General features: G+C 50.1%; 3 protein-coding genes across 6 annotated transcripts in view; 1 reads left to right on the top strand and 2 right to left on the bottom strand.

Annotated features, from left to right (window-relative positions):
• The window catches only part of LOC103747578 (IQ domain-containing protein F1-like), a 20,543-nt gene extending 18,632 nt beyond the window's left edge, over positions 1 to 1,911 (bottom strand). The window contains 1 exon segment of the mRNA XM_029554312.1: positions 1,873 to 1,911. Within this exon segment, the coding sequence (XP_029410172.1) occupies positions 1,873 to 1,911 (39 nt within the window).
• A 3,838-nt stretch (positions 1,912 to 5,749) lies between these two features.
• On the bottom strand, positions 5,750 to 15,845 carry Rrp9 (ribosomal RNA processing 9, U3 small nucleolar RNA binding protein). The gene is made up of 15 exons (XM_008849735.3): positions 15,620 to 15,845; positions 15,289 to 15,371; positions 10,685 to 10,800; positions 10,218 to 10,285; positions 10,092 to 10,133; positions 9,701 to 9,827; positions 8,402 to 8,526; positions 8,227 to 8,319; positions 7,772 to 7,872; positions 7,530 to 7,664; positions 7,384 to 7,446; positions 6,818 to 6,963; positions 6,657 to 6,736; positions 6,025 to 6,098; positions 5,750 to 5,913 (listed from the first exon to the last, which is right to left on the bottom strand). The coding sequence occupies exons 1-15, from the start codon at positions 15,704 to 15,706 to the stop codon at positions 5,820 to 5,822; spliced, it is 1,434 nt and encodes a 477-aa protein (XP_008847957.1). The 5' UTR covers positions 15,707 to 15,845; the 3' UTR covers positions 5,750 to 5,819.
• A 257-nt stretch (positions 15,846 to 16,102) lies between these two features.
• Parp3 (poly(ADP-ribose) polymerase family member 3) lies at positions 16,103 to 22,157 on the top strand. 4 transcript variants are annotated; one of them, XM_008849747.3, is made up of 11 exons: positions 16,108 to 16,555; positions 17,144 to 17,330; positions 17,834 to 17,959; positions 18,156 to 18,344; positions 18,479 to 18,602; positions 18,694 to 18,920; positions 19,104 to 19,253; positions 19,414 to 19,500; positions 19,729 to 19,906; positions 21,176 to 21,331; positions 21,729 to 22,157. In XM_008849747.3, the coding sequence occupies exons 2-11, from the start codon at positions 17,151 to 17,153 to the stop codon at positions 21,896 to 21,898; spliced, it is 1,587 nt and encodes a 528-aa protein (XP_008847969.1). In that variant the 5' UTR covers positions 16,108 to 16,555; positions 17,144 to 17,150; the 3' UTR covers positions 21,899 to 22,157. The 4 variants fall into 4 exon arrangements, with proteins under 4 accessions (XP_029410301.1, XP_008847969.1, XP_029410297.1 ...); XM_029554437.1 differs by lacking the exon at positions 16,108 to 16,555 and adding an exon at positions 16,848 to 16,931; XM_029554434.1 differs by lacking the exon at positions 16,108 to 16,555 and adding an exon at positions 16,884 to 17,025.
• Positions 22,158 to 25,915: the final 3,758 nt, after the last annotated feature.

A 25,915-nucleotide genomic window follows, 5' to 3' on the forward strand; every position in this document is an offset into this window, starting at 1 on the left:
GAGCTTGTATCTAATCCTTATATCATGTATGAAATTATCAATGAAGTTTTTGTAAAAGTTAAAAAAAAACCCAAAACCCCAAACCCTGATGTCAAGGCTGAAAAGAGCAAGAAAAAGTAGAAGAGGAGGAAGAGGAAGGTGACAATGATAAGCTTGTCCTAGAGCAGTTTTTTTCCTTGTTTATAAAGCACTTAAGCCCTTGTACAGAAGTCATTTCTTTTAAAGAAAAGTTGAAATGTAAAGCTGTGTAAGATTTGCTTTTAAACTGTTCAGTGTCTTTTTCTGTAGAGTTAACACACTCCCGACTGTGTCTTTATTATTTTTATTTTATGTGCATGTTATGCCTGCATGTAAGTGTACCCGTGTCATGCAATGCCCGTGGAGCACAGAAGAAGCTGTCGGATCCCCTGGAACTGAAGTTACAGACAGTTGTTGGCTGCCATGTGGGTGCTGGAATTCGAACCTGGGTCTTCTGCAAGAACAACCAGTGTTCTTAACCACTGAGCCATCTCTCCAGCCCCTCAAAACCAATTTTTATTAACTAAAATAGACTCCATTTTTGGAAATGCATTTATACTGTATTTATCACTAGTTTTAATCATCAGGATAACCAAATACAGATTTTTCCAATTTTAAAATACAACATTTTTTTTAAAAAAAGAAAGCAAACGAAGGAAGGCCCAGCTAAAGAGCGACTGAATTGATGGACAGGGCCTTGAGTGCCATCAGGACCAGTTCCCAGACACCAGCCAGTTAGCATGGAAGAGCCAACACAGGGCTTAAGGAACAGTGGGTTGACCCACCCTAGGAAGGTCTAAGGTATGCCAAATGAGGGATCTGGATTAAGCACAGTGGGTGGGGTCAAGTCCTGAGGTGAGGGAATAATATACACACCCCCTCAGGAACACTGTGAGACTATATGGTTTGGATATGAAGTGTCCCCCAAAAGGCTCATTCATGTATTGAAGGCTGAGTTCCCAGCTTGTGGTGCCACTTTGAGGTGCTGGAAACTTAGGAGGTGAGACCTAGCTGAAGGAGGTATGTGATGGCTGATCTTCATTGTCAACCTGACAATGAATCACCTAGATTAGTAAAGCATGCCTCCTGTGTGTGTCTGTGAGGGCATTTCTACAGGTTATCTGAGGAAAGACCTACACTAAATGTGTGTGGCAGCATCTCCATGGCCTAGGGGCCCAGAAGTAATAAAAGGGGAGAAGTAACCACACACCAGCATTCCCCTTCTCTCTTCCTGTTCACCATGAAGCAGCTCCTCCACCACACACTCCCACAGCCATACTATTTTGCCCAAGAACACGAAGCCATTGAACCATGAGCCAAAATAAATCTTTCCTTCCCTTAAGTTGTTTACATCAGAGATTTTGGTCACAAAATAAAAAAGTAACCAATCCAAAGTAGGTCACTGGAGACAAGTGTGTGAAGGTATTTTGTCCCTGGCTGCTTCCTGTCTCTATCACTCTCTACTTTCTGGCCACATGCTCCTGCCACCATGATGTTCAGCCTCACTACAGGCCCAGAAACATGGAACCAAGTGACCATGGCCTGAAACTTCTGAAACAATGAGCCACAATGCATCCTTCCTACTTTGCACTGTTTCTATAGGATATTTGGTCACAGTAGCAAACAGTCTCTCACGGGCTCCTACATCTGGGGCCTCTTCCTTCCTGCTTTATCCCCACCATTGTCTCATCTCTTTCCTCTGAGTTCTCCTTACAGGAGGCGCCCAGCAGAATCCTTCATGAAGAGATCTGAGTGTCCTAATGGGTTCAGCCCCCTTCCAAGTTCCTAACCCTTCCACCAGGAGAAAAGGACTAAGGTCTTCTGGAAGTGGGCTGTGCTAAGAGGGCTCTTCACCTCCAGCCCATCTTGGCATTTCTTCTGCAGCAGCCCCATCCTCAATCCAGGTAAGTGACTATGGCCTGCTGAGCCCTGCATGTCTGCCCTCCCAGCAAGACCTGGAGGTTAGCTTGGTGGATGCTACTCCTGGCCGAACTCCCTGCCCCTTCCCCCCATATATTTCCATGTGGTCATTGCCCATCACCCATTTGCCAGCTTGGTCTCTTCCCTTGGCCAGCCCAACATTTGTCCCCAGATATTAAACAGTGTTGGCACACAGTAAGCACTAAATAAACACTTGCTGATGAACAGACAAAACAGCATAAAGTAAAATAGGGCCAAACTGCTTCCCTAAAGACTTAAAGGCCCCAGGATCGGAGCCCCTTCCCTCAGCTCATTGAGACAAGTCCTGCTGCTGCTTTTCCCTGTGAACTGTGCCCCCAGTAGAGATGAGAGAGAGCAGGAATAACTGGGCTGAGATGGTGGAAGCCTGCATAGGGAAGGTGGAGTTTCGCACTGAGATCCGGACAGCAATCAGATGAACACTGAAAAAGCATGGCACAGGAGAGACCTGGGAAAGAGAAACAAGTTGGGGGCGGGGGGGCACAGAGACAAGAGCCAGAAGTCAGTGTCGTCCCCACCCAGACTATCTCTGTCCATACACCTCTCCAGTCAGAGGCCCTGGGTCTCACTCCTTCCTACAGAAGTGGGACAAGAAGGGAACCCAAGTTGCCTCATGCTGTGAGAGACTACCTCAGTGACAGGCTGTTGTTGTCAATGGGTCTCAGAGCTGTAGCTTTTGTGTGGTCAATGAGTAAGTGACTTCTGGATTCTTTCATTAGTGTGGCGTGTATCTATTCAGGGCCTATAGATGTCTCCATTTTGTCCCTCCACCCTTCCTTTCTGTAGTCTTACCTAGTCTTCAAACCATGGATCCAGATTCATTAACTGTGTGTGTGTGTGTGTGCATGTAGGGGTGTGTGCTGCCCTGCCTATGAGTATGTGGAAGCCAGAGGTCAGCTTCAGATATTTTCCTCTATCACTCTCCACTTTTTGTTGTTTTTTGAGACAGGGTCTCCCTGTAGCCCCAATTCGCCTGGAACTCAGAGATCTGCCTGCCTCTGACTCCCAAGTGCTGGTATTAAAGGCATGTGCCACCACACCTGGTCACCTTTTTGAGATAAAGTCTCTTACTGAATCTAGAGCTCAGTTTTGGCAAGACTAGCTAACCAGCATGTTCCATGGATCTGCCTCTCCACCCCCACCCACCAAGTGCTGGGATTAAAGATGTGCTGCCACACTGGATTTTATGTGAGCACTTAACTCAGCTCCTCATGATTGTACAGTAGATACTCTACCCACTGAGCCACACACACATGCACACACAATTCTTGTTATTTTTGTTTTATGTGTATGAGTATATCACCTATGTATGTATGTAAGTGCACCTGTGTCATGCAATGCCCACAGAGGTCAGAAGAGAGCATCAGAACCCTGGAACTGGAATTACAGACAGTTGTTAGCCACCATGTGGGTGCTGGGAATTGAACGCGGGTCTTCTGCAAAAGCAGTCGGTGCTCTTAACCACTGAGCTATCTCTCCAGTCCCCAACCCACACTATTTTTTAAAGACAGGATCTGATGTAGCCCAGGCTGGCCTCACTATGTAGCCAAGAATGACCTTGAATTTTTATCCTCCTGCCTTCACTCCCTGAGTGCTATGATTAAGCAAGCACCCACCTCCATGCTGTTTTATGTAATGCTGAGAATTTAACCCAGGGCCATTCTACCATCTGAGCTACACTCCCACCCCTTATTAGTCTATTTTTACTAACATGAAAAAACTCAAACTGGCTCAAGGCGAGAAGGGGGCTGGTCAGCAGATCCACAGCTGAAGGCGGAAGTATAAATATGTATAAATATGTCCTGGCTCCTTCCCTCACTCTCCCTTCCCTTTCACAGTAGATATGCACACACATGCATGTGCACATGTGCACACACACACACACACAGAGTAGCAAAATAGCTGGCTTGCAGTTCCTGCCTTGTCCTTTCAGAACTATTTCTCCCAATAGTTCCAAATAAGAGTCACAAATTTTAATCCAACTAGATTAACAAGATACATGTGCTTACCCACAATCTCCATTGCTCTACAAATACGATAATCCAGTTGGCTGGGTAAGGTGTGGTAGTGCATAGCTATAACACCAGCTACTTGAGAGGCTGAAGCAGGAGGATCACAAGTTTGAAACTGGCCTAGCTACATGGAGTTCAAGGCCTCTGGGCACAAGATCCTGTCTCAAAATAAAATAACACCGAACTCATTATCCACTTAGCAGCAAACAGGCCTCCACTCAACTCTTGCTCCCCCATCCTGCTCCACCCTACCTAGTCACTGACCACCAGTGACTGATGCTACCTCACATCCCTCATCAATCCACCAGTAAGGTCTGCAGAGACAGGCTGGTCTCTGAGTTTGAGGCCAGCCTGGTCTACATAGTGAGTCCAGGCCAGTCAGGGCTAGAGAGAGTCCCTGTAATCAACAAAAACCCCCCTCCCCCCAAAAAACCCTGACCATTGCCAAGTGTGGTGGCCTCTATTCCCAGTACTTGGGAGGTAGAGGCAGGCAGATTGCTATGAGATCCAGGCCAGCCTGGGATTGTCTACATAGTGAATTTCAAGCCAGCTGGGGCCATAGGAGATCCTGTCTCAAAACAACAAAAATCTAACTGAAGGCAGCAGAGCAAGGCTAATAGAAGCCATGGGAGAAATGTTTTTCACTTCCAATTCCAAGAGGGCTCCTTCTCAAACTTTCATTCTTCCCTGAGAAGTCTCTACTAGGAAAGGGCTTGTGTGCACTGCAGCTTTTCTGTGTTGCAAGGTCCTTCAGGAGGGACATCCACACCATGGCTAAGTTCCACTGAGGCAAGGCATACAAAGGAGTGAATGCTACCAACATCTGAGCCATGACAGAATCTTCAGAGCCTCAATCTGAACAGATTCCTTTGGCCCCAGGAGAGTAAAGGCGGCAATGTAGATCAGTGGGAGGGAAGCTTCATGAGCAGGGAGCAGGAAGGAGCCTGGTGGCGTCCTCCAGAAGGAACCATACCACCCCTTGAGAGGCTCAGCTGTTGGGCCCAGTGGGCTAAGGGCTTTCCTACTCCCCCTTCTCCTCAGCCTCTGCCCTTCTCTGCTACTGCACCTTATAACACCCAAATGGTAAAATCAGGAAGTGAGAGCCAGGCGTGGTGGAGCACTTTAGTCCCAGCACTCTGGAGGAGGAGGCAGGCAGATGGATCTCTGTGAGATTGATGCCAGCCTGGTCCACATAGCAAGTTCTAGACAGTGGGTGCTATAAGGTGACACTGTCTCAATAAGCATTCTTTTGATAAATCTCTCCAGCAGAGTCCTCACCTGGTTCTGTCATTCAGACTGAAGACAGAGCTCTTCCCAACTCTGACCTTGTCCCTAAGCACTCCAGACCTACTTCAAGAGCAGTCTGTCCCCTCTAACTTCCTCACCTGGCATAGGTAGGGAAGTGGGGTCAGCCTGACTTGTAGGCCCTGTTGTCTTCAGTTTGCCCTTCAGATGCCAGCACCAGCCTTTACACTGAATTGGAAAGCCATGGATTCCTGGCTGAAGGGTGAGCAGTTTCAGACTCTTATCAAGCCAGATTAGTGGAGAGAAGGTGGCTGATGGGGTCATGCAGGACACTCAGGAACCAAAAGCCAAGAGCCAGCTGGTTCCCAGAGTCCCCTGAAAAAAGTCAAAGGTCCTCAGGAGACCATAGAGGCAGAGCTGAGAGTTTGCTGGAGTCCTGTCCCTCCCCAGGCATCTGCCACCTCCTAGTCCTCGCCTCACACCTCTTGCACCTTCCAAGAAGCCACAAGACCAAAGTCCAAAATGGGAGGCTTTAATACAAAAAGGGGAGCAGAGCCTAGGAAGCACTTAAATAAGGGCAAAATGTCAGGAGCCTGAGACTGGAGGTGCAGGGATTCTGCGGAGCTGGATGATGCAGACTGAGTTCCGAGCTTCTTTGATCCTCCACCATCGGCCAAGCCTACAGAGATTGAGGGGAACAGCTAAGATGGACCCACCCCCATCCCCTCTCCCATTCCAAACCTGCCCTGCCTGTACAATCTTGCCCTCAGCCTCACTCCACATCATGTACCTGTGTTCCTGTCCTACTCCAGCCACTAAGAAGTCTCCAGAACTGGAGAACTTGAGGCTGTTGATGAAACCCACCTGAGGAGAGAGGAACACAGTAAGACATCAGAACATTCCTCTCCCATAGCCCCCAAATCCCTGCTGCCTCCTACACCTGGCTATGTGGACCAGCTCTTTCCCCCTGGGGCCTCAGCCTCAGCCTTAGCCTCAGGAGGAAAGAGGGGAGATGGAGACCCAGCTGGGCAGGGAGATGTTTAGGATTAAAGGGACAGTGTTCATCAAGTGCATTAGGGACCACCTGGGGCTAGCTCCTGGCAATAAGTAAGGCTCCAGTCTAGCCATCCAGACCCAGGCTGGCACTCATGTAGAACCAATCATAGTGCAGGCCTCCACTCTATGCCCATGTTGTTCCCTACCTTGTACCCTACCTTGTACCCTACAGTCAGGATGGAGACTAGGACAGGGAGTCTAGGAGAACAGGGAGAGGAGAGAGTCCCTACCAGACTCTGCTAGGAAGTGGCCCTGCCCTGAAGAGACTCCCTTGGACAAGAAGAATGGAAAGAGCTCATTCCAGGGCCAGGAGCTCCAGGGCCTCCAGAGTATGGCAAGACAGGCCGAGCATTCAAGACCACTTACCAGAGGGATGTCACAGAGAGGGTCAAGTCGCCGGAAGCCCTCCCCACACTGCCAAAGCCGCACACAGGAGTTATGAGAACCTTGGGGGACAGGGGAACAATGAGCAACCTCCACAGGAGCTCACACACCACTCCATCCTCCCCACCTCACAGAGCACCCACCTGTAGCCACGAGGTCTGTGTTGAGTAGGGCTGCCACCGAAGACACCCAGAAGGGCTGCTCCAGGCCTGGCTCCCCATGCAGCCCATGAGCTTCACGCTGCAGGGCAAGTGGCCGCTTCTTGGAGAGGCCCCACAAAGCCACAGAGCTGTAGATGGGAAACACAGTGAGTGAGTGGTCAGAGGACAGAAGGCGCACAGCAGGGAAGGCCAGGCTCACACAGATACAAACACAGAAACACACACACAAACACACTAGCTGAGGATATGGACCAGGTCATTAGTCCAAAATGATCCCAGTGGGGAATTTCTTTCTTTCTTTTTTTTTGTCTTTTTTTGAGACAGGGTCTCCCTGTAGCCCCAGCTGTCCTGGAAATCACTATGTAGACCAGGTTGGCCTCAAACTCACAGAGATCCGCCTATCTCTGCCTCCCAAATGCTAGGATTAAAGGCATGTGCCACCACACCTGGCCCCAGTGGAGGATTCCATGAGTTAAGTTCAGGGCCTGACAGGGAGGAAGTGCTCAGAGGCAGCAGCAGTGGTCAGACATCAAAAAGGCAGCTCTTACCCATCATCTGCACCAGACACCATGTGTTCCTCGTTGATCAGATGGATGCAGTCAATAGAGCCCCTAGATAGAGGGACTGTGAGGGACTTGGCCCAGCCCCACCCCCAGCCCACACAGCCCCGACCTGCCACAGCAGGTAGCCTTACTGGTGGCCATAGAAGACAAGCTGAGACTCCTCGGGGATCTTCCACACTCGCACGGTCCCGTCCCGGCCCCCAGCTGTCACACAGCACTCCCGGCTCAGGGCATCCAGTGCAGCCACAGCATCTTGGTGCCCAAACCTGGAGGGTGAAACAGAGCAAAATGAGAGAGTCACATGTGAACTCACCTACATGTGAACCCACATCCACACGCCCTCTGCCTGAGCGCCCTCTACCTAAACACTCACAGTGTCTCCACATAGGAGTTCTCTGCCACGTTCCACACCTTCACAGATCGATCATAGGAAGTACTATAGAGCTGGTGGGTGCCTTTTCGGAATGCCAGCCCCTAGTGTGCATGAAGAGAGGTTAAAAGGGACTCAACTACAGCAGGCGAGACATAGACCAGGCCCAGAAGGCCCTCCTGCAAGCAAGTCACCCTGCACAATGAGCCAGCTCTCCCAAAGCACTGTGAATACCATTTGAGAGCCTGTAGGGAACCAGGGATGTACCTACCTATCCTCAAACAGGCCTTCCTTGGCCCCGTGCCAGCTGAACCTGGTCTCTCTCCACCCCTCCTCATCTTTTCAGCCCATTTATGTTCTTTACACACCACTCAATGCCCAAGAGGAGATGCAGACCCAGAAACCCAGCACCAAGCCCAGCCCACTCAGCAGGTATTCACTAAATATCTAGAGCTCACCGACACAGCGTCCCGGTGTCCCGTGAAGGTGTACAGGTGCTGGCAGCTCTGGGCCTCCCAAATTAGAATCAACTTGCTACGGTCCCCAGAGGCCTGTAGGGATGGCAACAATGGCCACAGGCACACACCACACACCCAGGCCTCCCACCTGTCCCTGGGGCCAACCCAGGCTTACAAGGTACTTGCCATCAGAAGAGATGGCCATGCAGAGGATATGGCTGCTGTGGCCAGTCAGCTGCCCCTCAGCACCCTTCTTGGCTCGAGGAATCACATGCAGCTTCCGCCCACTCTCCACACTCCCTGCCATCAGGAAAGGAGAGAGACTACTGGGATAGGATTACTGGCTCGCTGGCTGGCTGGCTGGCAACACTCCCTCAGCATGAAGGGACAACATGGAAAAGGAGTCATGGGAAAAGTCCTGAACTTGGATCAGAGGACCTGGTTAAGACACTGTGAACCTCTAGACAAGTCCCTTCAGTCTTGTCATCTGTCAAATGGAGGCAAACAGTTCCTAAAGCCAGCCATGGCCCATGAAAGAGAAACGATGCTAAAGGGCCTTGGAGAAGAGGGGTATAGCTCAACTGGACAGTGCTTGTCTAGCATATACAAGGCGTTTTCTATCCCGTACAACAATTCCCTCAAAGAAAAAAACAAAGTAGAAGCTGGTGAGATGGCTCAATGGATAAGGGCACTTGCTGCCAAGGCTGATGATCTGAGTTCAATCCCCGACCCTACATGGAGGAAGGAACAAACTGATTCTCAGTTATCCTCTCACCTCCACATGTGAGCCAGAGCACGTGTATACACACAAGATGGATAGTCAACAAGTACTGTAAGGGAAAGTTGAAAAGAACTTTGAAGAGAGTTCAAGAGGGTGTGAAACTGTTAAGAGGTAAACAGGTAGGGTCTGCACAGCCCACCGGAGGATTCAACCCGGCACCGGTTCAACCTGGCAGTCCCGGCAGATCTTTCCCACTCCCCGTTCCTCCTGACCCCTCCACCCATCCATCCTCTCCCTGCGTTCCGCCACCGCCAAACCCCTCTCTCCGGAGGGGGGGTGTCGGCACTCTGGCACACAAACATAAAACAAAAGTTTTTTAGAAAGAAAAAACAAAGTGCTTTGGGACTGATGGTATGATTTCTTCCTCTGACAACAGTGGGTAGGTGTGGACTGTGCTCAGATATTAGGGGTTAGGAACCTAGAAAGACCAAGGACACAAACCCAGGTCTGCACAGAACCTCAAACACCTTCCCATCCAATCCTGCATGTGGCCCATGGTATCCAATGCCACAGAGCTCAGAAGCCTGACTACTGGGCAGAAACTTCCACTGTCATCTCCTTGGTAGCAAACCTGCTTCCAGGAGCTTCCACTATCAGGGCTAGTTGCCAAGGTGTCTCGTTCCCTACAAGACCAGCCCTCAGATGTCCCACAGGGGCTGCATCCCAAACATACTCCCACAACTCTCAACTCACACTTAATGATGGTACAGTCTTTGGCAGCAGAGAAGATGGCCAGGTCATCAGGAGTAATGACCAAACACGTGATGGAGAGCTGGTGGCCACGTAAAACTCGAATGTCAGTGGGGGCTGGGGCCTGGATCTGAGCAGACAGGGTCTGGGTCACTGTGGTTGGGTGCATAAAGGCCACTCCCCACCCAGAACCATCCTTCCCCACCCACCCTGGCCAGAAGGACAGTAAGGCTGCAAGAATAAGACCTTTCCTTACCTGACCATACCTGTCCAAGCATTCAATGTATGCCAAAAGAAGACCCAGAGAGCCTGAGCCCCAATGGGCCATCTGCCCACCAACCCAGGTTGAGTCCACTGACTCCTAACCTTACACCAAAGTGCCCTGCCCACTCACCTCCTTTGCCACCGACTTCTGCAGCCTGCCTCTCTGTTCAAGCTGCGAAGAGAGGAGAGAGAAGTGAGGAGCTGGGAGCAGAAACAGCCTCCCCTCACACACTCACACCCTGCCCTCCACACTCACCACATCCTCCTTCAGGCGCCCTGCCACTTGGTCCTCCTCAAATGCACGGGCCTCAGCTTTTTCTTCCTCTGTGTAGGTAAGCCCAGTCCACAAAAACCAAGGCTGAGATCCCCCCTCTTCCATCCCATCCCTAGCCCTCCATCCCAAGGCTGAGCCATGAGTGCCTATCCTTTAGGAAGCTCAGACTGCCTCAGCAGAGGGGAGGGAAGACAGGACAGTCTCCTGCCTTTGTTTATCAAACTAGGTTCAACTCCCAGCAGGTCTAGCCTGCCCTAGCTAACAGGGGCCCATGAGAGCTCCTGCCCCACCCTGTTGTCCCCCCACACACACAGGATAGCCAATACCAGCAGCACTGGTAGACACCGGGATGCTGTGTGAGTGACCCATCAGATGGCTGGAGCTATAGCAGGAACATCAGGCAGGCCCTGGCAGAGGCCTGGCCTTTACCTAGCCAGTCCACAGCTCACCTTGCTGCCTGAGCTGCTCAAGGTAGAGCTTGGCCAAGCGTAGCTTCTTCTCTTGTGCTGTCTCCTCCAGCTCCTCCTCCTCCTCCTCCTCCTCCTCTGTCCTCTTTGGAGCCAGGCTATGGGAAGAAGGGGTTGGGTCTAAGGGGTTACCCCTCTCATCTGGCCACTAGGACTGTGCTTCTTCAATGCCCTCTCTGTCCCTGCTAGCCTGCAGGGACAATGATACTTATGCTGAAGGTTGAAGGCTATGACCTGCCAAACTGAAAGATCTCACTCAGTACCCAAAGTACCTGAAAAATTATTGGGAAATTTCAGTGGTGAAAGAAAAGGCTCCACATGCTGCTAAGAGAAACCAGGTTGTATACAAAAAAATCAGAACTAAAAACTAGCAGGGCTGGGGGCTGCAGAGATGGCTCAGTAGTTAAGAATACTTGCTGCTCTTACAGAGGATCTGGGTTCGGTTCCTAGCTCTCACATCAAGTGGCCCACAACCACCTGCACCTCTAGTTCCAGGGGATCCAACACCTTCTTCTGGCCTCCTAGGACACCATAGAGATAAGCAGGCACACACATAACACTGACCTACCTCAGTGGCAAAGTGCTTGCCTAGCATGCTTGAGGCCCTAGGTTCAACAGCCAGCACCAAAAAAGGAAGAGAAGGGAGAGGCCGACAAGAGCGAGCCTGCTCTGCCTAGTTACAGCATCAATGACAAATGAAGATATGGCCAGGGGTACGACTCCGTGGTAAAGCATGGACTTAGCATTTGCAAGGTCCTGAGTTCAATCACCATCCCCCAAAAAACTTAAAAAAGACAAGCTGGACATGGTGACACATGCCTTTAACCCCAGCACTCTGTGAGAGTTGAGACCAGTCTGGTCTACATAGAGAATTCCGGGCTAGCTGGAGCTACACACAGAGACCCTGTCTCAAAAAACAAAACACAAACCAAAAAAAGATATTGTCAGGTCAGGCACAGTGGCACACATCTAGAATCCTTGAACTGGGGGTTAAGACAAGGGGGCTTACCTCTAAGTTCAAGCCCAGCCAGGGCTAGAACAAAACCCTGTCTCAAAAACTACCCCACAAAAAGACATCAGATGTGCAAGGTAACACAGAACTGGTCTTTTCTCCCTTTATTGTGCTTCCCAAACAAAGAGGAGAAACTAAAGGAGAAAGGGACAGGAAATCCAACAAAGAACAGAAAAGGCAGGTATCAGGATGATAAACATTCCCAGAAAGGAAGCCAGTCCCATCAGAACTCTAGAGTCAAGGCCCAGTGTGAGAGAACATGCCTTTAATCCCAGCACTCAGAAGGCAAAAGCAGGCAGATCTCTGTGAGTTGGTCTACATAGGGAATTCCAGGCCAGCCAGGGCTACATAGTGAGGCCATGTCTCAAAAAACAAACAACAACAAATATCCAAGAGACAAATGTGTTGAGGTGTCCTAGGCTCACCAGCCCAGCACTCTCCTGTACCCTGGGGTAAAGGTTCCAGGTAAATCCAAATTAGTGCTGGCTTGGCCATGTGTTGGTGAATTTCTTGCTGTCCCCTCTAAGGCCCAGACCCTGGGCTAGCTGAGATTCCCTTCACTCAAAGACAAGTCCAGCTTTGACCTGCTCCTGAGAGCTGGAGGTAGGTCTTGAGAAGTCCAAGGCAGCCCATTCCCTCTGATCACAAGTCTGCAGACAACCAGTCTACCAGATGCTGTTTCCCAGCACACACTATGACCTTACCCAGGACTTCCTCCAGAAGGGACTTTAAAACTTCTCAGAGAAAGGATTACCCACACCAATCAATCTGCTGTTTAAGGGCCCACACACAGGAGACAGAACTCCATAAGAAAGTAAAGGAGAGGGCTAGTGAGATGGTTCAACAGGTTAAAGTACCTGCCTCTAAGCCTGACAACCTGAGTTCAATCCCCAGGATCGACCTGGTGGAAGGAAAGAACCACCTCCCAACAGTTCTTCTGATCTAAGTACAGGCACACTGGCACATGCATACACACAAAATAAATGTAATTTTTAAAAATTATTCTTATGTGTATGAGTATACTGCCTGCATGTATACAAATGCACCCATGTTGTACAGTGACTGCAGAAGTCAGAAGAGGGCATTGGAACTTCTGAAACTGGAGGTTCAGACACCTGCTAGCTGCAATATGAGTGCTGGGAATTGAACCTGGGTCTTCTGCAAGAGCAGAAGGGCATTCTGGGAAAGGTAACTCTAGGGACAGTGGTCAATGGTGACAGGATGGAGAAAGAGTTGACTATAAAGTAGCCAAGAGAGTTTGGGATTAGTGAGGAGAACCTTCTGGATCTTCATAGTGGTGGGAGCTATACAACTGTATGCCTATCAAAACTCACAGAACTACACACTACAAAAGATGAATATTACTATGTGTAAGTTATACATGAATAGAATTTTTTTTTTGGTCTTTTTGAAACAGGGTCTCCCTGTAGCCCCAGCTGTCCTGAAACTCACTATGTAGACCAGGCTGGCCTTGAACTCGCAGAGATCCGCCTGTCTCTGCCTCCTGAGTGCTGGGATTAAAGGCATGCGCCACCATGCCCAGTTTTTTGAATAGAATTTTTTTTATTTTAAAAAGCAGTAAAAGAAACCCAAAGAAATTATTAACTAGAATCACAAATAACAGATTCAGTCAGGCATGATGGCACGCACCTTTAATCCCAGCACTTGGGAGGCAGAGGCAGACAGATCTCTGTGAGACTGAGGCCAGCCTGGTCTACACAGTGAATTCCAGGGCAGCTAGAGTTAAATTGTGAGACCCTGTCTCAAAAAACAAACAAACGAACAAACAAAAATTTTAAGAGTAAAATATTTCATAAGTGTCCTAAGTCTTTTCTTCTGGCAACTGAACTTAGGCTTGCTACATGCTCAGCAAATGCTCTACCATTGAGCCATCTCACCAGTCCTTTTTTTAAAAAAAAAAAAAAAGACAGGGTCTTCCTAAGTTACACAGACTGGCCTAGAACTCTATAGCCCAAGCAGGTCTTGATCTCACATTCCTCCAGCCTCAGCCAACTGAGCAGCTGGGGTTCCAGGTCTTCATCACAAGATCTAACTAGGTTCTAGTTCTTTTTGTGTGTGCACATATGATATATACATGTATGTGGTATATGCATCTATGTGTATGCAGACGCACAGTGCAGAGCCAAGAGAGGGCATCTTTCTTGCCTTATTTCTTTGAGACAGGGTCTCTCCCTGAACCTGGAGGTTCATTTTTTGGCAAGGCTGGCAGCCAGCAAGCCCTAGTGAGCCTCCTGTCTCCACTTTCCATAGTCCTGGGGTTACAGGTGCTTGTGAGACCACACCTGGCTTGCTGAATGGGTGCTGAAATCTGAACTCAGTTCTTCATGGTTGCACAATAAGTGCTTTTAACCACTGAGCCATCTCTCTAGCCCAGTGTTGTAATTCCTAACCTAAGTGGTAGGTACACTACTTTATAATCACTCTGTATAGACACATTTCTTTCACTCTTCTGTAGCTGATAACTACATGATACAACTTAAAAGATGGGGACTGGAGAGACTGCTCAGTGGTTAAGAACACTGGTTGTTCTTGCAGAAGACCCAGGTTCAAATCCCAGCACCCACATGGCAGCTAACAACTGTCTGTAACTCCACTCCCAGGGGATCTGACAGCCTCTTCTGACCTCTTCAGGCATTGCACAACATGGGTGCACTTACCTACACACAGGCAACACACACATACACATAAAATAAAAATGATAATAAAATAAAAAAAGAAAAACTTAAAAGCTCAGGTCCTGGTATGAAACACACATACCAACCTTAGGATTGTAAAACATACTAAGCCTTTCTGTGAACAAGTTAAGGCAACACATAGTTTCAAAAGCAGAATTTCTAAACACAATTTATAAGGAAGGTACCAGGATTCCCTGGATTGAATCCACCCCTAAAAATAACACCTGCCCAGCCCTTTGAAACCTGGCTGCCACACCCATCACCTGCTGAAATGAAGGATGTGTTCAAAGCCCTCAACACTCTAGATGGACTCTTCCATCTTTTCTATCTCCAACAGTGACACCCAGACTTTTTTCAGATCGCTGAATGCCTTCCCTACCTCTCAATGAGACTCCTCATCGCTCCAGGCCCTAATTAAACATGCTTCCTCTGTTCTCAGAACACATGCCTACAAGATACACATCTCCCTATAGCATCTCTCTCCACCTGCCTGCTCAACTGTATCCCCAACAGTTCTGACGCCAGTCCCTAAGGTTAGAGTCAAGGGAAGGCGGGGCATGTGGTAATATATCCTGTAGTCTCAACTACTTTGAGGCTGAGGAAGTAGGACTATTTGTTCGCATCCTTCTCCCTCTTGCCTTTCAATCCAGATCTGCCATGAGCCAAGAAGATCTCAAGGTGTTCCACTGGGGCCCAGGGTCCTCCCTATAGAGAAACCACAGACGAAAGATGACCAGAAATTGGAGGAAAGAACCCCGATCTAGGAGCCAAAAGCCAGAGTCGAGAGTTCTCCACCCAGCTCTAGTCCCACTCACTGCATGTTCCATTCACTAAGAGCCTCAGTTTCCCCTTCTACTCGGCAGAAAAGAAGAGCTCACCTCTCGCTCTCGGAGTCACTGGAAATCTCTTCGTTCATCTTGCCACCACCCTTGGACTTGCCCCTGTCCCCCGCAGAGTCGGCCTGGAAATTGTACAATATTTTCTTTAGTCACAGGTTCTTCGGGTTCCTCCAGAGTCCCAGGACCCAGAAACGCAATAGCTCCTGGCCCTGGCCCTGTGCAAGGCTTTCTAGGATCTGGTGGGCGGAAGAGGACCAGGCTGCCTCCAGCTGGGACCCAGGCAGGGCTGGGCGCGGGGTCCGGCCCAGGGATGGGAAGACGACTGTCCCAGGGGCGGGGTCCGAGGCAGCCGCGGAAGAGCCATGCTCACCTTCCGCCGCCGCTTGCCGGCCCCTGCAGCGGCCCCGGGCCCGGAGGCCGGCTTTCCCCGCTTCCGAGCTGCCGCTGTGGTCGACATGCTGTTCCCCTGAGCGCCGCGGCTGCAGAAGAACTCACATGGCAGCTAAGCCGCATGGTAAGACCGCGAGCCCTAACAGGCTGCCAAGCCCGCAGCGGGCCGCGCCTTCCCACAGCTCCATTGGGTCCGCCAGAAGACCCTGCCACGCCCCCGAGCGCCTATTGGACAGTCGCCTGTGGCCTCGCCTCCCATGGCTCCTATAGGTTCCGGCACCTGGCTGGAGTAGAAACCAAGCCTCTCCCCGCCATTTCCGGCCTAGGCCTGTGGCGCTTGCGCTGTGCGGCGGTCTGGCTTAGAGGGCGGGGTCTGGCCAAGAGGGCATTCCTTGAGCTTGCGCTTCATGGACACTAGGGGGCGCCAGCGATGAAAGATTCTGCGTTCTCTCGGGTCCCTCCCCATCAAGGGGTGGAGACGAGGCTTAACAAAACACCTGGCAGAATCCTGGCAGTCCTGGAGAGAAGGCAGTATCCGAACCCAGGGCCAAAGTCACTGTGCAAATAGCGGATACGTGCTGCATGCCCCAGGCCAAAGCTGCATGAAAAGACGTGTCAGTCCTTTGGGCTTTGGATGTGCCCAGATCAGTGCTCTGTGAGACAGGCCACCGACCTCAGCCTGCCCAGCCTCTGACTCACCCCACTAAGCGGCCAAATGGCTGGAATCCTACACCACCCCCAAGCTCTTTCCTCTCCTCTGGTGATTGCTTGGAAATCCCTACCCAAGACAAGCAGAAGGCTCACTGAGAGTCACTAGAAGGGAGCCCAGACTTGGAATTGCCTTAGGAGGTGCACACAGTATTCCCGATACTAGGCTGGGTGACAGCTACCTCTTCCAGGGTCCTGCTTCTCTTGGGTGAGTGTCTTGGGAAGGGTAGGGCAGGGCAGGGCAGGGCGGGTGGAGAGAGCTGGGCCTTGATCTCTGGCAACTGAAAGCCACTTATCTGAAACTTTGGCTGACACCCCAGAACTCTGGAGTGTCATGAAGACTCTTCTGCACCAGCCGGTTCTAAGTTCTAGAGAGGTAGACCTGGCACCAGAAAGGCTGCCCTGGAGCCACTGCCTACTGTCCCCCATAGCTCAGATGACTCAGCCCAGCAACCATGCCAGGTCCAAGATTACTGACAGGATGAAGAGGAAATGTTCTAGAAAGGGAGGAGCCCAGAAGTGGAAGGGGTGATTCTTCTTTCACTTTTCCTACCACCTCAGGGCACACTGGGGAGCTGGACAGGGTAGGGAGCCAACTTCTTCCTTACCCAGGGTGGGCAGGCTGGACAGATAGATCCTGACTGCACATTTCAGACTTGAGGAAGGGGCATATCTGAGGTACAGAGAGCAGTTTTCATCCTGGGCTGGAAATGGGGATGGTGTAGTAAGGGGAGGAGGCCAGCCCCTGCAAAGGCAAACCTGGACACCCACCCTTCCCCTCACACCCCTGCCCCAGGACAACCATGGCTCCGAAACGAAAGTCTTCAGGGCAGACTGAAGGCCAGAAGAAGAAAGGGCGACAGGGAACAGGGGAGAAGGATAGCTTCGGATCCACCGCTGAGGCTCTCAGAGCTGCTCCTGAAGATAAGCGCATCATACGTGTAGACCCTACATGTCCACTCAGCCACAACCCTGAGACCCAGGTGAGCTGCAGCCCCATTCTGACCACAGCCTCTTCCCCCTGGGTCCTCAGTTCTGGCCAGGTAGCTCAAGGTTCCCAAGTAAGCTCCAGGGTTTGTTTACATGTGTTCTCATGACTGCAAAGGTCAGGGCAGTATCCCATCAGATCGAGGAGGGGCATGTGTAGCCACCAGACACTAAGGAGGTCTCCTGTACCATACTCAAAGAAAGGCTCTAACTCAGTTTCCTCAGTGCTCACCCATATCTCCTCAAACCAGGCCCTCAGAGCAGAGCTGGGTCTCCTTGAGATTCCCCCACCCAGGACACAGCTGTGTCCTCTCAGAACTCCCACTCCCACTCTCACAGCTTAGTTGCATCCTGTCAGACTGAATGCCCTAGGGCAGAGCCATGACCGCAAGTGCCAAGAACCCCTCTGATGCCCTAGTGTAGTTGGGCTCCTGTCTCCCAGTGTGCAAACACCCTGCCTAAACCCAGCCACACTGCCCTCCACGCTCACCCCACACAGGTACATGAGGACTATGACTGTACCCTGAACCAGACCAACATCAAAAACAACAACAACAAATTCTACATCATCCAGCTGCTAGAAGACAACAGCCGCTTCTCCTGCTGGAACCGATGGGGCCGTGTGGTGAGCACCTTGTGCTGTCTCCTCTACCTCTGCCTGCTCTGCACGTACTCTTAGGGTCCCCAAAAGAACCACTGCTGCCTGCTGTCCCTCTTTACCTTCAACTTGGGCCTGGGGACAGAGTTCAGAGGCAATTGCCCCAGCCCACAAGCCAGCAAACATTTCTGATGGGCATATCTCTGAAAGTTGTCATTTGCAGGGAGAGGTGGGTCAGACCAAGATCAACCACTTCGCCTCCCTGGATGCTGCCAAGAAGGACTTTGAGAAGAAATTTTGGGAGAAAACTAAGAACAAGTGGGCAGAGCGGGACCACTTTGTAGCCCACCCCGGCAAGTACACGCTTATCGAAGTGCAGGGAGAAGCTGAGGCCCAAGAAGCTGTAGTGAAGGTAAAGGGAGGGGCTGGTTGCCCAGCAGGGCTCCCTCAAGTACCAGACTCCCTCTCTGGTCTAATGCCCTGCCCTGCTCCTTGTGTGGCCATCCTGCCCAGCTGCTCCTACCCATGTGGGCTCTTTCTCCCCAGGTGGACGGAGGTACAGTGAGGACCGTGGTTAAGCCCTGCTCCCTGGATTCCGCCACCCAGAAGCTCATCAGCAATATCTTCAGCAAGACAATGTTCAAGAATGCCATGGCCCTCATGAACCTGGGTGAGGGTGAGGGCTGGGCAGGGTGGCAGGGCCCCAGGTGTGGGGCTACAGAGCTGAGTCTTCCTCATTATTTTATTATTTTATTCCCCAGATGTGAAGAAGATGCCCCTGGGAAAGTTGAGCAAACAGCAGATTGCACGGGGTTTTGAAGCCTTAGAGGCTTTGGAGGAAGCCCTAAAAACCCCCACAGGTGGTGGCCAGACCCTGGAGGAGTTGTCCTCCCACTTCTATACTGTCATCCCACACAACTTTGGCCGCAGCCGGCCCCCACCCATCAACTCCCCCAAGATTCTGCAGGCCAAAAAGGACATGATGCTGGTGAGGGCAGACAGACTGGACAAAGAGGAAAGGAGAAGAGGGGTAGATGCAGGCTAAGGGACAGGGGAGAGGAAGTCCAGACAAAAAGATGGCATGGGAATGGACAGGTGGGGTGTCTGTCACACAGGAAAGGCAGGGAGCGGTGTCCGTCAGGCAAACAAGCTCCAGTGCCCATAATCTTAGGTGTTGGCAGACATCGAGCTGGCCCAGACACTGCAGGCAGCTCCTAGAGAGGAGGAGAAAGTGAAGGAGATGCCACACCCACTGGACCGAGATTACCAGCTCCTCAAGTGCCAGCTTCAGCTGCTGGACACTGGGGGGCCAGAGTACAAGGTGAGCTCTGCCTACCTGCTGTTGAAGTGCCAGAGGAGCCCTGGCTCTCAGCTTTCTCTCCTATGTCACCAGGCCCAAGGAGAGCCCCGGACTAAGGGAACCATTGGGCACTAGTGTACTAGTCTCCCACCATCAGCCCCCAGCTTCTGCTTTCCCACAGGCAATACAGACCTACCTGGAACAGACTGGCAACAACTACAGATGCCCAACTCTACAACATGTTTGGAAAGTGAACCGAGAAGGGGAGGTGAGGAAGTTCAGTCCCATATCACCACTCTGTCCCTTAAAAAGATAACTTCAACTTATCTGCCCCTTACCGACCTGGCTTAGCAACTCTGACCAGTTTCTGCCAGGCTAAGCGTGTGTGAGTGACTAGACCGGTCCTAGACCTTGGTCATGCCATCTGAGAAGAGGGAGGGATACCTGAACCCTCACATGGCATTCGACTCCCATTTCCTACCCTTCCCCCACTCAGGGAGACAGGTTCCAGGCCCACTCCAAACTGGGAAATCGAAGGCTGCTGTGGCATGGCACTAATGTGGCTGTGGTGGCTGCCATCCTCACCAGCGGGCTCCGAATCATGCCGCACTCTGGTGGCCGTGTTGGAAAGGGCATCTACTTTGCCTCGGAGAACAGCAAGTCAGCTGGCTATGGTGATGTGCCCTCTAGGTCAAGTCCTGGGTGGGCATGGAGACACCAAGGTGGACTGGGCCCAGCCTTGAGAGATGAACCTTGATTTATTTTTTATGTATATGAGTGTTTTGCCTGCATGTATGTAAGTGTACCACATGCATGCAATACCCTCAGAAGTCACATAAGATCCCCTGGAACTGGAGTTATAAATGGTTGTTAGCTATCACATGGTTGCTGGGAGCTGAACTCAGGTCCTCTGCAAGAGCAGCCAGTGCTATTAATCACTGAGCAGTTCATCTCTTCAGTCCCATGAGAGATGAACCTTGAAAGTATTACTGACCAGAGTGCAAAATGAGGCATCTTAGGGTTGGGGGAACTCCCAGGAGGCACCTGGCAGTCCGGTACAGCCTCCTGGAGATGAGATGGCTAGAACCAGACTATAAACAGTGAGGGTTGGTGGGGACCCTTGAAAGTGAGGGGCTAGTACCAGGGCCAGAGGCTATACAGGCCAGACCTTGCCAGCACATCCTGGTACAGAAGTTGTCAGCAGTGCCAGGTGAGGAGGGGCTGGGGCCTGAGACCATCAAGGGAACTTTCTCCAGAGAGCCACAGAGAGCCCAGATGAAATGTGCACATTACAAGATTTCAGCGGCTGTGGCAGTGGAGATGGTGGTAGAGGCTGGAGGCTACAGGGAAGCTGGGCTCTCTTTCAGGCCACAGAGGTTGGGCACTGGTCCCAGGGCTATGAAGTGAGAGCAGAGAACCCATGAGAGGACCACACAGGAGGAAAGGTGGTTCTCACTTTAGTGGCCTTACTTAGCTCAAGCTGACTGCATCATTAGAGGCGACCACTACCCACCAGTCCAAGAGAGCAAAGTCTAAGGATTCAACCAACAAGTAGAGCTGAAGTTCTTGGTGGACCAAGAGGGTCTACCAAGAGGGCAGGGAAGCCCAAGAAAGACTGGCTGGGGGACCTTGGGAGAGTCGATTAAGGGAGTCCATGTTGGGGATGACTGAGGCATGCCAATAGCAAAGTGAACAAAATGGCCCAGGGAGAAAGGCCCCTTCCTGAGCTCCCAGGCTAGGTGAGAGTGTCAGGGAGTGAGGAAGGGTGGGGCAGCAGAAGTGGGAGGGAGTTGCCAGGATGAGAGCTGCTGAAGGACAGCGAGTACTTTCCTGGGCTAGGCAGCACAACTATTGGAGACATGACCCCTATGGCAGAGATTGGGCCCCAGGGTCATGCAGGCCTGAACTGCCCTCTCCTCACACTGATCCTCTATGTCCTCTAGTTACTACCATGCACTGTGGGGGCCACCAGGTGGGCTACATGTTCCTGGGTGAGGTGGCCCTGGGCAAAGAGTACCACATCACCATTGATGACCCCAGCTTGAAGAGACCACCATCTGGCTTCGACAGTGTCATCGCTCGAGGCCAAACAGAGCCCGGTGAGTTCAGGAAAGCTAGTCTGGATCTGTCTAGAAGTGGGACTGATATAAGGGACTGGGGAAATTTTCAGAAAGCAAGCAAGCAGACAGTGGCCTAGGGAGAGGGACAAAAAGATGTAGCCTTCCTCACTGGACTCATTCCCTGCATCAGCCAACAAACACCCACTTATTGTGCAAATCACTGATGGGCATTTAAGAGGGCTTTAAAAAGTCTTGTCATTGACTGGGTGTTGAAGTAGAGAAAAATGGGAGACCTTCCAGGCAGAAAGTCCAGCCTGTGCACAGGCTTGAAGGAGGGCAAGGTGGCATTCTCTGTGGCTGAAGTGGAGAATCGTAGGGAACAAGACAAACTGACAGCACCAGGCACCAGCAACCCTTGGCTACCCATACCTTGCAGATCCCACCCAGGACATTGAACTAGAGATGGATGGGCAACAAGTAGTGGTACCCCAGGGCCAGCCCATGCCATGCCCAGAGTTCAAGAGCTCTAACTTCTACCAGAGCGAGTACCTCATCTACCAGGAGAGCCAGTGTCGCCTGCGCTACCTACTGGAGGTCCACCTATGAGCTGCCTGCCCTCCCCAGGTCCTATTAGGCTGGACCATGATCTTCCCTCTCCTGTCTCTGGAACTCCCACATCACTCCTTTTCACTCCTAAGAATATAATACATACCAGGCAGATTGGCATAAATCACCTCAGGAGGCCAAGAGAAGAAAAACACTTGAACCTGGGAGTTGAAGGCCAACCAGGGCTACATAGTAAGACGTATCTCAAGGAAAAAAAATCTAGCCTAGTGTAGTGGCACACACCTTTAATCCAAGCACTCACACTCAAAGGCAGAGGCAGTTGGATCTCTGTGAGATTGAATTCAGCCTGGTCTACATGGTGAGTTCCAAGCCAGCTGGAGCTACAGGGAGACCCTGTCTCAAAGAAAAATTATAGTCACGAGCCAAAGTCAAATAACAATGTTTTGAACCAGATATTGTGACATATGCCTATAATCTCAGCACCTGGGAGGCTAAGGCGAGAGGATCACTGTGAGTTCCAAGGCAGCCTGAACTACAGAGTGAGTCCCTGCCTCAAACATGTATTAGTCAGGGCTGGGGAGATGGCTCAGCAGTTAAGAGCACTGGCTGCTCTTGCAGAAGACCCAGATTCAATTCCCGGCACCCACGTGGTGGCTGACAACCATCTGTAACTTCAGTTTCAGGGAATCCAATGACTTCTGACCTCCACAGGCATTGCATGCATGTGGTGCACTCACATACACACAGGCAAAACATCCATTCATATAAAATAAAAATAAATTAAATTACAGTCAGGTGTGGCACATGACTTTAATTCCAGCACTCAGGAGGCAGAGGCAGGTGGGTCTATGTGAGTTCCAGGCCAGATGGGGCTACAGGGAGACCCTGTCTCAAAAACACAAATTAAATAGATACATAAATAAAAATAAATAAAATTATATATATTTCAATGTTTTAGTCAATGATGGATTGCATATACTAGAATTATGTCACCTAAATGACACTGTAGCCATGTAGTCTGGCTAATATGTTACAAAGAACATATTCTGTGTTCTCACAATGACAGAATCGCCCAGTGACATATTTCTGAGTATGTATCACCATAATTAAGTGAAAAATGACTATACGCTGTCATTTATAGTCACGATGTTGGACAGTAGATCTCTTGAATTTATTTCTCCATTCCAACTGAATTTTGTATCTGCATCTTCCTGATCCCCCTTTTCATTCTAGCCCCTGGCAACCACTGTACTGACAATTTCTATTTGTTCAACCTTTAGGTTCCCCATATGAGTGACATCATGTGATATTTGTCCTTTTGTGTTTGGCCTGCTTCACTTAACAAAGCACACTCCAGTTTCTTCCATGTTGTTTCAAATGACAGCATTTCCTTCTTTTTGAAGACTGAATGATACTCCAGTGTGTGCTCACACCACATTTTCTTTGCCCATTCTTCCATCAAAGGGCACTTAGGCTGATTCAGTATCTTGGCTGTTGTGAACAGTGTTGCAATATAAACACCAACCTACTGGTTTCATTACCCCTGGAGTGGGACTGATGAATCTATATCACCTCTTCTTGCCAGACACCCCTTGGATCCCAAATCCTTATTAACCCTGGCATGGCTGTGGCTCCAGAATGTTGCCTCCTAAGGTGATATTTAGAGGGGCACAAGCTACTTTGGGTTGGATCCCCCCTCCAACCCCAGTGCATTGAATCCATGTGCTTTACCAACTAAGTTACTTCTCCATAGAATTTTTGTTTCTTCTTCTATTTTTTGTGGTTAGAGATTGAACCCAGGACTTTGGGCATGTTAAGGCAAGCACTTTAGCTCAGAGTTACATCCCAATCTCACAGACAGGTTTATTAAGCATGAGCCCCTAGCCTCAGCTTGTCTGTGTTATGACGGGCCTGGGCCTGGGCCTTGGCCTCCTTTCTCTCCATGATGACTCTGCACATGGCAGTTCCAGTCCGACTCCAAGAAGTGCATGTCCTCACAAGGACTTATAATGCCCACATACACCCCTGCCCATCCAAGGCCATCCCTGCAGCACCCCATATCCTCTAATAATTGTCCAAAAAGGACCCTCACCATCAACTCAGAAACTGTCATTTGAAAACCCACCTGATTCTGTTCCCCTAGCTTAGACATTGCCAGGTTAATCAAACATCCCTTGTGTTTTGGAGTGTTTTTTAATGTGTATTAGTGTTTTGCCTGCATGTAAATACCCCTGTGTCATGCAATACCCCTGGAGGCCAGGAGAGGGCAATTGGTCTGATGTTAGCTGCCATGTGGGTGCTGGGAACCAAACCTGGGTCCTCTGCAAGAGCAGCCAGTGCTCTTAACCGCTGAGCCATCTCTAGCCCTGCATTCTCATATCTTGTCATCACCATCCCTGTGTGTCTCACATCTGGACATAAGCTGAGAAGAGGGGCACAGCTTTGCAATCCGAAAAGAATGCCAGTTATCACCCTGGTATCCCAGTCCCTAGACAGATGTTGGAAAGCAGGTCAGGGTCACACATTGCTTTATGCTATATCTCATCAGCCTCCTTGTAATCTAAAAATGTTCTTCAGTCCATTTTATCCCCTTTCATAACTTTGACTTTTTTTTTTTTAGATAGAATCTTGCTATAGCCAAGGCTAACCTTGAACTCTTGATCCTCCTACTTTGGCCTTCCAAGTGTTAGGATTACAGGTGTGTTACCACACCCAGCTCATTTTGACATTTGGAATAATGCATGCCAGTTGTTTTATTATTTTTTGGTCTTTTTGAGACAGGGTCTCCCTGTAGCCCCAGCTGGCCTGGAACTCACTATGTAGACCAGGCTGCCTTCAAACTCACCTGAGATCCACCTGCCTCTGCCTCCCAAGTGCTGGGACTAAAGGCATGCACCACCACACCCAGCTTGCATGCCAATTATTATATATAATGTCTCTCAACTGGGCTTGTCTGGTATGGAGGTCAGCAGTTAGATCCCCACCAGGCAGTCAGGATGGGGTCCTGATAACCCTACAGGTGTCTATTACTGAGGTGACCATTTGATGTTTGGTGACAGCTACTTGACAACCACAAAAGCCCTCCTGATTCCTAGAAAAACCACAGAGGCAGGTAGCCTTTGGTGTGCTGATTGACAGCTCATGGCTGCTCCCTCTACAGTCCCCCTCTCCTTTGCAATCCTTTTTATTTAAGAAAATTATAATTTATTTAGTATATGTGTATGTGGCATATATATCAAAGCATGTGCAGAAGTCAGAGGGCAACTTGAGGGAGTCAGTTCTCTCCTTCCACCATATGGGTTCTGGGGATTGAACTCAAGTTGTCAGACTTGGTGGCAAGTGCCTTTACCTGATGAGCCATCATCTCCCTGGCCCTGAAAAGCCCTTAAAAAACAAACAAAAAGCTGGACAATGGCAACCCCCTCTTTGGACCCTCCTGTTGGGCAGTTCTAGTGACAGTTCATCCAAGTCACAACAACTTTGCACTACTATCGAGACCTCTCTTCCTCCCCACCCCTTCAATAAATCTCTTTTCCTTTTCACTCACTTGTTGTCTGCTGGTTTAATTCATCAGACTCATGAGATATGAATTCAGTGTCTGCTGCTAATGATGGGAGCTCAGGTGACCACTGATTGTCCAGCACCTTTGCATCAGTACCAAGCCTTCCTGAGTCTTCTGACCAGACTCTGTCCAACTCAAGGAAAACACCCCAGTCTCAGTATCTTGTCATAATTATATTTCAGGTGTTGTGTGAGCTATGTGAATTATACTGGGAGGGCTATGTCCCATTCTTGGAGATGTTAAATAATTTTTTCGCTTCATTTAAGTGATATTCACCAAGTTTCCCTATTGTAAAGCTGCCATTTCTCTCCTTTGTAACTAATTATTAATCTGTGGAAAGATGCTGCGAACTGTAGACGTCCCATTCCCCATCAACTTTCACCCATAAGCTGTACCATACACTAACAATATCTACTCGTGATCAATCTTTGCTAAGATGCTGGTATATGGTAACTATAAACATCATTTCATTTATATTAAATATGAGAGGGAGG

The sequence above is a fragment of the Nannospalax galili genome, unplaced genomic scaffold (assembly GCF_000622305.1).
Source record: "Nannospalax galili isolate Female #2095 unplaced genomic scaffold, S.galili_v1.0 scaffold851, whole genome shotgun sequence".
NCBI classification, from domain to species: Eukaryota; Metazoa; Chordata; class Mammalia; order Rodentia; family Spalacidae; genus Nannospalax; species Nannospalax galili.

What these genes read in the sequence shown, in the direction of transcription:
- Rrp9 (XM_008849735.3), bottom strand. Translation starts at nt 15,706, where the DNA reads ATGTCGACCACAGCGGCAGCTCGGAAGCGGGGAAAGCCGGCCTCCGGG. An exon ending in CCGGCAAGCGGCGGCGGAAG is followed by an intron (nt 15,372 to 15,619) that starts GTGAGCATGGCT and finishes TACAATTTCCAG; the next exon opens with GCCGACTCTGCGGGGGACAG. An exon ending in CACAGACCTCGTGGCTACAG is followed by an intron (nt 6,737 to 6,817) that starts GTGGGTGCTCTG and finishes CTGTCCCCCAAG; the next exon opens with GTTCTCATAACTCCTGTGTG.
- Parp3 (XM_008849747.3), top strand. Translation starts at nt 17,151, where the DNA reads ATGGCTCCGAAACGAAAGTCTTCAGGGCAGACTGAAGGCCAGAAGAAG. An exon ending in CTGGGGGGCCAGAGTACAAG is followed by an intron (nt 19,254 to 19,413) that starts GTGAGCTCTGCC and finishes GCTTTCCCACAG; the next exon opens with GCAATACAGACCTACCTGGA. An exon ending in AAGTGAACCGAGAAGGGGAG is followed by an intron (nt 19,501 to 19,728) that starts GTGAGGAAGTTC and finishes TCCCCCACTCAG; the next exon opens with GGAGACAGGTTCCAGGCCCA.